Raw genomic sequence first — 12,434 nt, 5'->3', positions numbered from 1 at the left:
CCACAAAGAGAATTAGGAAACAGGAGGGTATAGAACAGAAAGGCAAGAAAACAGAAAATTTAATGACTGAGTGAGTAGTCAACAAATTAAACAGACAGCACAACTGATATAAAGACTGGATTCAACATTCAACAAGTAAAGCAACACAAAGACCATAGGTAAGCTGTTAGAGCAGATGCTACTGATGCCTTGTATATGATCGCTCGCCCTTACCTCTATGTGCACACTGGCCAAATTTCCAGATGCCTTTCTCTGTCTGTAGGCTATTTCCTGCTGCTGAAGCCCACTTTGCCATCTGCTTGGCAGGCCAGAAGTCAAGGAATTAACACCTCAACCCTCAGTATCATTGGTTGACCAATGACTGACAGGACCTGGTGTATAAATACCCCAGCTCCTTCACCTGCTGTTTGGATGGGAAAACTGAGTGCACATCCTACACCAGCTCCTAGCGCTCCCTAGCAGGATTAAGCCCCGGGAGCCCACAGTGAGAACTGATTTGATAACACACTATCAGCTTCTTCCCTTCCTGTCTCACTTCCCCTTCCCTCCAGCATTTCCCTCACCCCCTGCCCCAATAAACTGCCTGCCCTTGCATTGTTGCTGTTGGAGGAACCTGCACAGGAGAAATTCCAGTGACGTACTATGGGAAGAATCAGAGCACTGTAAGTTGAAGAGTAAATGCAATGTAGAGAAGTTAAGGTGATGATTTTACAGTATTTTTAAAAATTTGCATGAGAAGAGGAGAAACAGGACAGGGTCAGAGGCGAACTCAGTTATTAAGAGACAGCTGAACATATTTAAAAGCTAATGTGCCTTCTCTTTAGACAATAGAAAAAGGCTGAAGTTGTCAGAGAGGTTCAGCAAGACCCTGGAGGAAACATGAGTGGGGGGAGCAAGATCACACGGATCACGCATGAGTAGGGGAAAGGAAGGGTTGATCTGACCAGGAAAAAATGCTTCCTCCTCTGAGGCTGACAGGAAGGACTAAAAGACAGATGCATGTCCTGATAAACACATTGGGGCTGGTGGAAGAAAACTAGTCTGGAGAGAGGCAGGTGCTCATCCACTGACGGTAGCACCAACCCTTAAGGCTATAGGTTTTTCCTAGCTGTGCTCAGCAACTCTCTGTATCCATGATTGGGCTCAGCAGCTGGGAGTTGGAGTAGTGCATGTGGATCATCACTTGATCTAGGTGAGGGATTTGTGGGATGAATGTGGGCAAGCAATAGTATTAAGGCTGTTAGAGTGGTTAACCATGTGGTCTAGACTAAGGACATGGAACCAAGCAGGAGTTGTCAGAATGGAAGAGCGCACACAGCTCATTGAACCAGAGACCTCTCTGGCTAACCCAGGCCTCTGTGAGTGCCTGCTCTACACAGACACTATGCTATGGGGACCACCACAATGTGTAGAAGCCTGCTCCTGGACAGGAAGGGATTTATGACTTAGGTAGAGCAAGACTCAGTCATCCAAACTCATAAAAGCAATAATGTGATCTGAGAAGCAGGCAGAACCACCAGAGCCTGATCTAAGAGCAAAGTGCTCAGGCCCTTTCCCTAACTCTGCCATTACCTGGGAAATGATCGATGAATTTCTGACTCTGTTTGGCTGATGAGACCAAAAAGAATAGATTGCCAGGGTGTAAACACTGGGATGCAATTAAGCATAATATACGCCTGGGTAGGGTTTTTTCCACAAGCATGTAAGAAATAAATTCTTTCTAAGACATGAGTACAAAGTCAGTGTTGTTGCTTGTGTAAATACAGGGAGGGCTCAGAAAAGGGACTGGAAGGGCTTGTATAGCCAGTCCTGTGCAAAGAAAGAGAAAATGATCCACGGTTTTCCAGAAGAACAAAGTGCAGAGTGTACTTTTTGACATCAGGAAGGACAAAGTGAGGACAAGGCATGTCATAGAAAGTGTCTGGAATAAGTTTGGGTCTGCACACCTGAAAAGGAGACAGGTACCCCCATCTAACAGCTGAAGTTTACCCCCAATACCTGGTTCTGTCAGTGCACACTCTCAGACCATTAGACCATCAGAGTAATTGCTCTGGGTCAGCGCTCTTCAGAAATAAATTCTAGCTTGTCAAGTATGTAAATGTTTATAGTTGCATTGTTGTTTGTGTGTGTGTGTGTATACATTTCAAATATATATATATATATATATATATATATATATATATATATTATCTTTCTTCTACTACAGTGACAAAGGAAAAGTAGAATGGTTTCTACTCCATTACCAATGTAACCAGCAAGTTGTCATTCAGTGGGTGTACTTGTCCTAACCTTTAGAAGCAATGCACTGCCATTCCTAGCTCAGGACAATGCATGGTCAATAAAATACCAAACCCTGCTTGCTTCAATTTGAGACCCAAAGCTAAAGCATTCTGTCTCTGAAAGACCAAATTCTGTGGAGAACCTGAAACCACTTAAAACCTTAACCCTTGGGGCACCTGGGTGGTGCAGTCGTTAAGCGTCTGCCTTTGGCTCAGGACGTTATTCCAGCATTCTGGGATAGAGCCCCACATCAGGCTTCTCCGCTAGGAGCCTGTTTCTTCCTCTCCCACTCCCCCTGCTTGTGTTCCCTCTCTCGCTGGCTGTCTCTCTCTGTCAAAATAAATAAATAAAATAAAATAAAAAAACAAACCTTAACCCTTTAGCAATCAGTTACTTTCCTGGGCTTTGATTTTATCATCTGCTGAAGTAAGACAAGAGGATAAAAAAGGAGCTGGAGGAGGAGAGGGACTAGGCAGAGACCAGGCAGGATGGAAGCAGCCAAACTTGGGGAGGTTCCTAGAGGGAAAAGCAGCATCACCGAGGGAGGGGCCACTCATAAATACCATGAGCAGCTGGACCGGGGGCATACATCATTTCCTTTGATTGCCCAGAGCTTGGTGCAGTGCTGTGCACATGATCTTGATGAATAGGCTTGAAAATACAGGTAGAAATAGATTGGTCCTCCAAGCTTCTGGTGTGCAGGGCTCAATTTGGTACAAGACTTTTTGTGAAAGAATGAGTCAAAGGCACACACGGCACTGCTCAAAGCTGTGTGACTGGCCCCAAATCAATCACAAAACCACAGATCCCCTGCACCTAAAGCAGAGCACCAAGGAACCAAAAGAGGCTTGGCCCAGGAAACACGTGTTAACCCTAAAGGCAAGGATGACCTGTGAAATCCTAAAACCTGAGGAATTGAAAGTAGAATAAATCAAGAGGAAGATGCCAGGGTTTCCTCCCATCAGATATAAGAATGCCACCATGTTCAATCAAGCTGCAAGGAATTATACCAATCAGATCCTAAAATTTAAATATTCTCTGGTTTTGACATCTATCCAAGGGGGCCACTAAGGATCCAATAGGCCTTTGTCAATATTTGTTTAACCTTTAAGGTCAAAACTCAGGAATGGCACCATTTCAGTAAGTCTGCTTTGAAAACTCTTTTTTGATCCTTTCTCCAAGTGTAACTTAGCAGCTCTGCTTAAGAGTGAATTTTTCCCCCATTAACTTTCTTCCCACTTCTTTGGTTTGGGAACAGCCAGCCAGCCTCAACAGAGGGAATAAACAATGTGGTGAAGCAATGGCTCTAATGTATTTCCTCAGGACATTTGGGAATCTGAGAAGGAAAAATGAGTGTCTTGAGAAGGGCTCAAATGGTGCATCCTCAGTGTTGTGGACCATTACGAACAGAAGCTTTTGGCTCCCTCATCCCAGGTGAGCAAGAAGGACTGAGGAGGCAAGGACAGCCTGATACCTAATAAGAACAGTTAACTGAGGGAATCAAGTTACACCAACATTAGGATGTCTCTGGAGTTTAAGTGAATAAAACCGACAGATGAAGTTGGCCTTCATGGTCTTCCATCTGTCTGTGTTCTGCCTTAACTCCCAGCCACCCAAGCAGCCATCACGCAACTCACTGAAAATGGTGGCTTGAAGCCACGCCCACAGATGACATGCCTTGTATCCAAGTCATATATCCATATAGCACAACTTACCTGGCCGGCCCCCTTGGACTCAGGGAGACCCTGATTAATGACTAGGTAACCCAGCATACAAATTCCTATTCCCAGGTTAAAGACTGGCAACCTCCTACCTCCTTCACATATTAACCTTACCTGATCTTGTATCTTTGTAATGCTTTCACTTTTAGTGTCATACTTGTGGCCCCTTCCACATGTATTTATTGCACATTACAGATAATGTGGATCATTCATTTATGAATGGGTTAGATCAGTGCTTCTCAAAGGGTGGTCTGTGTACCACCTGTGTCACTATGCTGGGGTGGAGGTGCTGTTTGTTGGAATTGCACATCTCCAGACCTCATCAGTGACCCAAGGAATTAGATTCTCTGGGGGCATCTTTAACATGCTCCTGAATTGATTCTTCTGCATGGTAAATGTAAACAGCCCATGACATGCACACACAATAACATGCTATGCAGAGTAGGTGTGAGAATCTCAAATACAATTAGCACCCACTATTAACCTGCAAAACAGCTTCATTTCCAAATATTAAAAGGATTAAAGATTGGCCTGCCATATGTTTGGGCAAGGAGTATACAGGAAATCTCTGTACCCTCCACTCAATTTTGCTGTGAACCTAAAACTGATCTAGAAATGAAGTCTATTAAAAAAGAAGAAATCTGACCTGTCTCAGGTGGGACAGACAAACAGGTCTCTGGTTCACCTTTTCTCTCTGCATGGCCTCCTTTTATTCTCTGTTTACCCTAGCCTAACCTCCTCTGTGAGGCCCCAGACGGGCAGCCTGCTCCAGGGTACCATAGCCCAGTGTACTTACTGATTATGACAATATTAAGGCAATCATGCCCTACACTTTGACCAACTATTCTCTTGTTCATCCTGTTGAGTCATGACCTAGTTTGTTCACTGCTGTATTCCCATCCCCCTGCATGATATATGGAACTCTATGGTATGCAATCAAGTTTGTTGAATGACTGAATAAATGAATGAATGATCTTGCCACTGAGATTAACATCAGATGAAGTATGTCAGGAGGATGGATGAATGAACTGGCTGAATCTCTCCATTTTTACAGATGCACAGATATCCCTAGAGTCACCCTTCCTCCTCTCTCTGAGGTATAGTGACAGAGGGCCTCAGTCTCACAATCTGTTACTGGTATGGATACTGTGAGTTGATAAATTAATCAACTGTGGTCCTCATAGACAAAAGAAGCAATGGATACTGCCATCTGAAGTACTGTACCAGCAGCTCTATGAGGAAAACACAAGCCACACTAGGTATTTCAAATGAGGGGATTTAATGCAGGGATTGACACAGGTTTGGTAAGGCCAAGAGAGGGCCATTAGGGTAACCCAGATGTTAGTAAACACAGAGGGAGCTACTAACCTTAGGGCTGGGGGAACAAAAGGGAAGAGATGGTGTTACCAGAACCTAGAAGCTTTGATGGGGGACCCCCCACGGCTGGTGCCTGGCCCTCTCTGGGGGCTGCTGCGCGGCGGCTGCTTGGGCTTCTGAGGGGGGCGCTGCTTGGCTGGTGGTGGCCGGACCTCTGGGCGGGGGCGTGGTTGACGCTCGGACCTCGGAGGGGACCGTGGCTTGGCTGGTGCTCTGACCACCGCGGGGGGTGCAGCTGGTTGTTGCTTGGGCTTCTGAGGGGATGTTGCACGGCGTCTGGTGCTGAGGGGGCCAAAAGAAGCTGGAGGCTGGAGCCATGGCTCTCTTCTGCTGCTTAAGGGATACTGACACGAGCTGGAAACAGGGAGGCAGACCCTGCTCCCCCTCCCACCTTCCAATGGCCCTCCAGTACCTTCCAGTGGCAGAACCTAACTGGGAGTGGACTGCAGGGCACTGTGGGGAGAGCAGCCCAGAAATCACAGAGTGTAACAGGAGGGGGGCATGTTGCTGAGAGACCGCAGGCCAGTGCCCAGCCAGGTGTGGAGTGGGCAGTGCAGACCACTTACCTGGTCTTCTGGCAGGCACAGCAGATCCAGTCCTCTTCTTTCTTCTGGTAGAAACAGCCACTTTTACAGATGCTGTATTTCCGATCCACGATCTCACGCTTGGAGTTGAGGAAGGTGAATGGTGGGCAGCAATGTATGCTGAAGTGCTCTGAAAACTTCTGGTTCTTGGAGAGTCTGGGGCCCTCCTTAGTGGTTTTCTGACTCATCTCACTGGAAATCATTGAAGCAAGGAGTGGTGGGGAGACATAAAACAGCACATCAGGCAGGGAACTTTCTACTCAAGAAGCCTACTCCCTGCTATTCCCATAGTCCAATATTAACATTCAGCCTTGTCCTACACCCTGAATCTGGAAGACCAACTTCTTGCCCAACTCTATGGAAAGGAACTAAATTAAGGGTTTATTAATTTTTATTTGCATACTTTTTAATCATGTTTTCTGAAAATGGACACTTTTTCACTTACGTTTTAATGACCCATTTAGATGGGAAAAATTACAAAACCAAACATATCTGTAGTAAAATATTAGTCTAAGTTTAGGAAAGGCCTTTTCTCTAAAATAATAATAATAATAATAATAATAATAATAGTAATAAACAATAGTCTGGTACTAAAAACATAATCACCATTCATACAAAATTACTCCATAGCCATGAAAAAGAACGATCAACATGTTTGCATCTCACAAACAAAATGTTGAACAAAAAAAGCTCGACACAAAGGAATACAAGCTGTATAACTCAACCTACATGAGGTTCAAAACTAGACTAGCAAAGCTAGTCTATGGTGCTAGAAATCAGAATGTAGCTGTGTTTGAAGAGGTGAAGTCTGGCTAGGAAGGGGCATCAGGGAGCCCACTGAGGCCAGAAAATGTTCTGGGTCTGGATCTGAGAGGGATCACTTGGGGGCACATGCATGTCAAAATTCATTGTGGAGCACCTGGGTGGCTCAGTCGGTTCAGCATCCAACTCTTGGTTTTGGCTCAGGTCATGATCTCAGAGTCGTGAGATCAAGACCCACCCCTGGCTCTGTGCTGGGAGTGGAGCCTGCTTAAGATTCTCTCTCTCTCTCTGTCCCCCCCGCCACCAAAAAATATTCAGTGAGCTACACACAAATTTTGTGCATCTTTCTATTTACTTCAGCTTATTTCAGTTAAAAAGAAAGAGGAGAAAGGGGATGAGTGGATGGAGGAGGAGTCAAAGAGAAATTTGAGACTTGAAAAAACTCACAAACAGGGATAAAAAATTTAATTACTACAACATGCTTTTTAGGAATGTGACAAATGCAGAAATAGTCCTACCTAACATTACAAACACTGTAGCACACAGGGGACTTAAAGGACTATTTATCAACAAAAGTCAACAAATATACACAGGTGACATGTGTGTATTAGATGCTGAGAATGTCCTTGATCTCAACAAACCCAAGGTCAAGTTGGACACACAGTGGTGCTGTATGTAATTACAGTGTGACAGTGATCAATAGAAGTATGTACAAAGGTTGAGGGAAGTGCCGAGAAGGGAGGGATTCTTTGAAGATAGAACAGATGATCTGGGTTTTAGGGATGAATACATTAAAAACAACTAAGTTACACTGAGGGGATATTCTAATTCTGGTTTTTGATGGGGCCATCTTCTGTAAATAGAAATGAGGGCTGAGGAGCAAGTTGAGTGCAGTTAAGAAAATAAAATAAATTTTTTTTTTTTTTTGCATCTCAGTTTGTATAGTCCATACCATGCGTTAAACCTGTTAGGTGTGTTGCAAATGTTCTTTCCAGGAGTTGCACCTGCTTTTATTATGCAAAAATATTTTTATGTAGTTAAGTTTCTTAGTACTTTAACCACTCCATCAACTTTTATACATAGTCAAGTGTATCCCATTGTAAAAGAAAAGTCCCTCTCGATCCCACTTTCATATCTATTCTCTTCTCTATAACTTCTCCTCTCTATAGGAAAAGTTCTTGAAAAATTATCAATACTCTTTTTCTCCATTTCTACATCTCCTCCTCTGTGTACTCCAAAATGGCTTCTGTTCCTTCCTTCCCAAAGAAAAATGCTTCTCCATAGCCTCCCAGAGACCTCCATGCTGTCAAACCAGTTGTCTTCTTCTTTGATTCCTCTCTCCATCTGAAGGGTTCCTCTCCTGTCATACTAGATTCTCCTAGAGTCCCTTCTCCATCTCCAACCCCTCTTTACCCCTTGTATAAATGCTCACCTGCTTTATCCAAAACTTTTAATGTTACAGTTCTTCAAGATACAGTAAACACTAAGTGATTAATGGGGTTACCTTCAACCATTCAATTCAACCCTTATATACTTAGGTAAAGCCAGCACAGTGCTCAGCTGCTGTCATGGACACACAGCTGAATCATGCTTAGTCCAGTCCTCAAGAAAGTTATCCACAAGCTGGGGAGATAGGCAAGGATGCACATAGGGTGTTGACAGCCACAAAACCCATTTATTGGGCCAAAATATGTACCAGACCCTGAGGAAGTAAAAGGGATGGATCAGATAAACATCCTGCTAACACTGAGCTCACAGCGTAGATGGAGGAATGTTGCATAGATGTCAGTAACCAGGATACAAGGAAAGCATGCTCTGCAACATGAGAATATGTGGGTAAATTGATGTGGAAGGTTCACAGGAGAGGGGCAATATGCTGGGCTGGGGAAGCAGGTAAAGCATCATGGGGACAAACATTACATCTCACCCTAAGGTTTGGACAGTCAAAGATAAGAGTTTGTGGAGGGATGGGGATGGTTGATACCTAAGAAAGACACAGAGGGGTCAACTACACTCCCTCGGAGAGGCCACCCTGTCTGCAGTACAGGATGCAGATGATAAGGCAGGAGAGGAGTTACCTATCACCATGAAGGATTTAGTCCTGGTGACTAGGAGATTGTCATGCCATCAGATCATCAGTAGTCTAAATAGACGAGATGGTGGGAGATCATCTCATTGTCTGGGATACTGTGAGTTGAAGGCACTCAGGACATTCATGGGGAAGTGGGCATCCAGAACGCAGCCACTATGGCCTTCATCTTGAGAGTCCCTCACCTTATGGAAGAGGCACAGCCTTGGGAATGGATGTGGTATGAACTGAGCTAAGCGAGAAGCCAGGCCAGGGAAGGCTCCCCCGGCGGTGGGGAGGGGGAGTAGTGGGCCTACCTTCAAGCTGCCAGGAGAGGGACAAGGGAAGAAGGAGAAGCAGAGGCAGCCAGAGAGGTGGGAGGAGCCGATGCCTCTTAGATGAGGAATTTCCAAATTTGTAGAGAAGGACATGGTCAGCGGTACCCAAAGAAACAGTTAGTGCAAACAGGCATTTTTAGACCAATGAGAAACTGAAGTTGATTCTTAGGATCTGATTCATCATAAGACCCTTAAAGCTTTGCCAAATTCCTACCCAGGTCCTGCACAATGTGGCAAAGTTCAGCTCAAGCATCTGCTCTCAGGGGAAATGATGAAACACTCCAGGACTAACCTGCAGGAGTCATTTCTTTAGACTCTCAGCACATGGAGACAATGTTACTCAACCTTTCACAGCCAACCCGGACATTCCCCAATTCCTCCAGCTTCCTGGAATCCTCTTCTCCCAAATGGTTCAGGCATTCATCACAAATAGCAGAAAATCTAGCACATGTTCCAAATTTTTAAGAAAGACTAGCATGGGCTAAGAGGGAGATTTAAAGTCTCCTGTGACTCTGAATTCCTGCTCTGCCTGAATTCTCAATTCCCACCCACTCGACGCGATGCCTTGGCCAACCCCATGCCTATCCAGACCTTCACCTAGAGAACTCTTTCCCCAGCACCGTCAGGAGAAAGTTCTCAAATTCTCTTTCCATGACTTTATTCATCCTCTGCCTTCCCCTACCATGTCCAGCAGGGGGCAGCCTCACCTCCTGCTATCCTCTGTGCGTGGTTCACGACAGAAAAAGCAGTTCTCTTCCCTGGACCCTGACATTCTTCTAGGGCAATGAGCTGAAAATTCATACCCTCCTTCCCTTAGTAAAATGTTTATAGTCTGTGGAAAGGTTCTGGCTACTATTTCTCCTGGTAGCAGAAATACAGCGTTTAGCTGGAGTACCTGATTAATTGCAAATACGCACTGCCTCTCCAACTCTTTGACCCCACCTTGCTCCAGTTTAGGAATGCTAAGCCCCACATGCTAAGCAATAGCGATACGCAGGTGAATCATCCTTTCCCAACACTCCAGGCTTACTGGTAATTTAGTTATAACCACAGCTAAATAACTCACATCAGAGGCAAGAACTCACATTTACTGAACATCTATTGTATGGTGGTTTCTTCATGCGCTTTACCTGGCTTTAGAACACGGGCATTATCACCAACAAACTAAAGATGAGGGAAGCTAAGGAACAGGACCAACTTCATAAATCCGGAAAGAGACAGACAAGGGATATGAATCCATGTCTGTGTGACTCTAACATCCTGTGTCCTTTGACCAAGCCCAACACTATTTGTGCCCCCTGTGCTCAGCCCTCCTCTCCCCAGAAGCCTGGACTTTGGGGGACTAGAGAGGGTCCAGGGGAATAGGATAAGACTGCATAGATGCAAGGGTCTCTGTCCTAGGGTGAGAAAACCTGTAAGTTGGAGAAACAGCTCACTGAAGAAGGAAGGGTAGAGAATGGGTTTGGGAACGTCATACAGCATGGCAGCCTGGACCTCCCTGCTAGAGCTAGAGGTGCATGATGGGACGCCAGAATGTAAACTCTGAATGTCCTGAAGGCAGTGTGACCCCTGGGGGCTTCCTCCATCCCTCCCCAACCAGCCCTTAGTGGGTTTTAAAATCTATATTTATTGTTGAGAATTAGAAAATTTGGATGGATAAAAATAATAAAAATTCCTAAAATTGTATCCCATAGTTAACCACTTACAAAATATTTAACATTTTTTTTCTTTGATAATATTTACATATAAATATATATTTAATAAAATGTAGGACCATATCTTACATACTGTTCAGGTTTATATACTTGGAAAATCATCCACTTTCTTTCAGTTTTATAGATATACACATTATTTATAGTATTCGTATGGCTTTTAAAATCAGTGATAAATTTATAGTTCTAGCTCCCTTTATAGTTCATATCAATGTGCATCTTGTCTCATTTTTCTTGAGTCATCTTGCCAGCAGTTATCCTACTTTATTACTCTTTTCAAAAGCAAGCTCTTGGTTTTCTTGCTTATCTTTGCTCTTTTTTCCCCCCTAGTTCATTAGCTTCTGTAGGCATTTATTAGTTCTTCAATCTTTTGGATTTGTGTCCTTGTTTTTTTCTCTATTCTTTTTTTTTAAAGTTTATTTGTTTTTTAAGTAATCTCTGCACCCACCATGGGGCTCAAACTCACAACCCCAAGATCAAGAGTCACACGCTCTTCTGACTGGGCCATCCAGGCTCCCCACTCTATTCCTGAGTGAGTCAAACATTTCTCACATATGTTTTTATGGCTATAACTTTTCCATTAAGTGCAACCTTAGCTGGATACCACAAATATTCATGTAAGTCATTTTTACTTCATTTTAAATATGGCTGAGTTCTTCTTTGATTCATTCATTATTTATAAAAACCTGTCACAAAATTTCCAAGTGTACAACGATTTCTAATTTTTGTTTTCAAAAAAGGTATCACCTAATTGCAGAGCAAAGGTAATATGAACTATCTGGCAGGATGAAGAATTTTAATTTGAAACTATAAAATATAGTCTCCACGCTTTCCAGATGTTTCCATATACTCTAAAACTAAAGAGGAGGAAAAGTGGGGCAGGTATTTGAAGAAGGAGAAAAAGGGACTGAAGGAGAGGAACAAGAACTTCCTAACCCCCACTGTTTATTGAATACCTGCTATGTCCCAGATGCTCTATATCCATCATTTCTAGCTCCCAAAATAACCCTTTTAGGTAGTCCCTACTCACCCCATTTTAGAGATGAGGAAATTGAAGCCTGAAGAAGTAAACGCTCCAAGATCATATAATAATAATAAAATAGCAAACTCCTCACAGTCAATATGACTAGCTGTTTGCCCAATATCCACTATTCCCCTTAATAGCAAATTTGGATTTTGTTTGGTACCATGATATGCTCAGGTAAATATCACAGCTTCCCGTGTGATCATGTTCTGGCCAATGAGATGTAGGCAAAAAGTCCATAAGGAGCTGACCTTTCTTTAATAATGAGGCTTTATTCAAGAAGAGACTCTTCCCTGGTGTGTGCATCCTGCCCAACCCAGCTGTCCCCAGCTCCCAGGAGGTAGTAGATTATTTCAAGCCTTTGGGCCTTGGTCCATAGGGCTCCTTCCCCCTGCATCCTTCCCACCCAACAGTTACATAGCAAACACCTCCATCATCTTTGCCGAAAGGGAAGTCATTTCTTAGAGCCTTTCCAGAGCTTCCCTTTCCCCAAAGAGAAATGATCACTCCTTTCATGCCTTGACCTTGTGTGCTATACATAATTCTAGGGAAGCATCTGGAAGCTTTA

General features: G+C 43.8%; 1 protein-coding gene across 3 annotated transcripts in view; it reads right to left on the bottom strand.

The window, feature by feature from the left end:
- MOBP (myelin associated oligodendrocyte basic protein) overlaps nucleotides 1–12,434 on the bottom strand; it is a 37,679-nt gene that overhangs the window by 6,265 nt on the left and 18,980 nt on the right. For 2 of the 3 annotated variants that reach the window (XM_045798185.2, XM_045798186.1), the window contains 2 exons: nucleotides 5,945–6,154; nucleotides 5,262–5,660 (listed from right to left, as the gene is read on the bottom strand). In XM_045798185.2, the coding sequence (XP_045654141.1) occupies nucleotides 5,405–5,660; nucleotides 5,945–6,150 (462 nt within the window). In that variant the 5' untranslated portion in view covers nucleotides 6,151–6,154 and the 3' untranslated portion in view covers nucleotides 5,262–5,404. Of the gene's footprint in view, nucleotides 1–5,261; nucleotides 5,661–5,944; nucleotides 6,155–12,434 lie in introns of those variants that run through there. The other variant, XM_087870112.1, reaches the window with a different exon arrangement.

Source organism: Ursus americanus, chromosome 20, assembly GCF_024610735.1.
Source record: "Ursus americanus isolate L20-20 chromosome 20, mUrsAme1.1.p, whole genome shotgun sequence".
Classification (NCBI taxonomy): domain Eukaryota; kingdom Metazoa; phylum Chordata; class Mammalia; order Carnivora; family Ursidae; genus Ursus; species Ursus americanus.
Note: the sequence above shows the minus strand (reverse complement) of the source record. Positions and strands in the feature narration are given on the sequence as shown.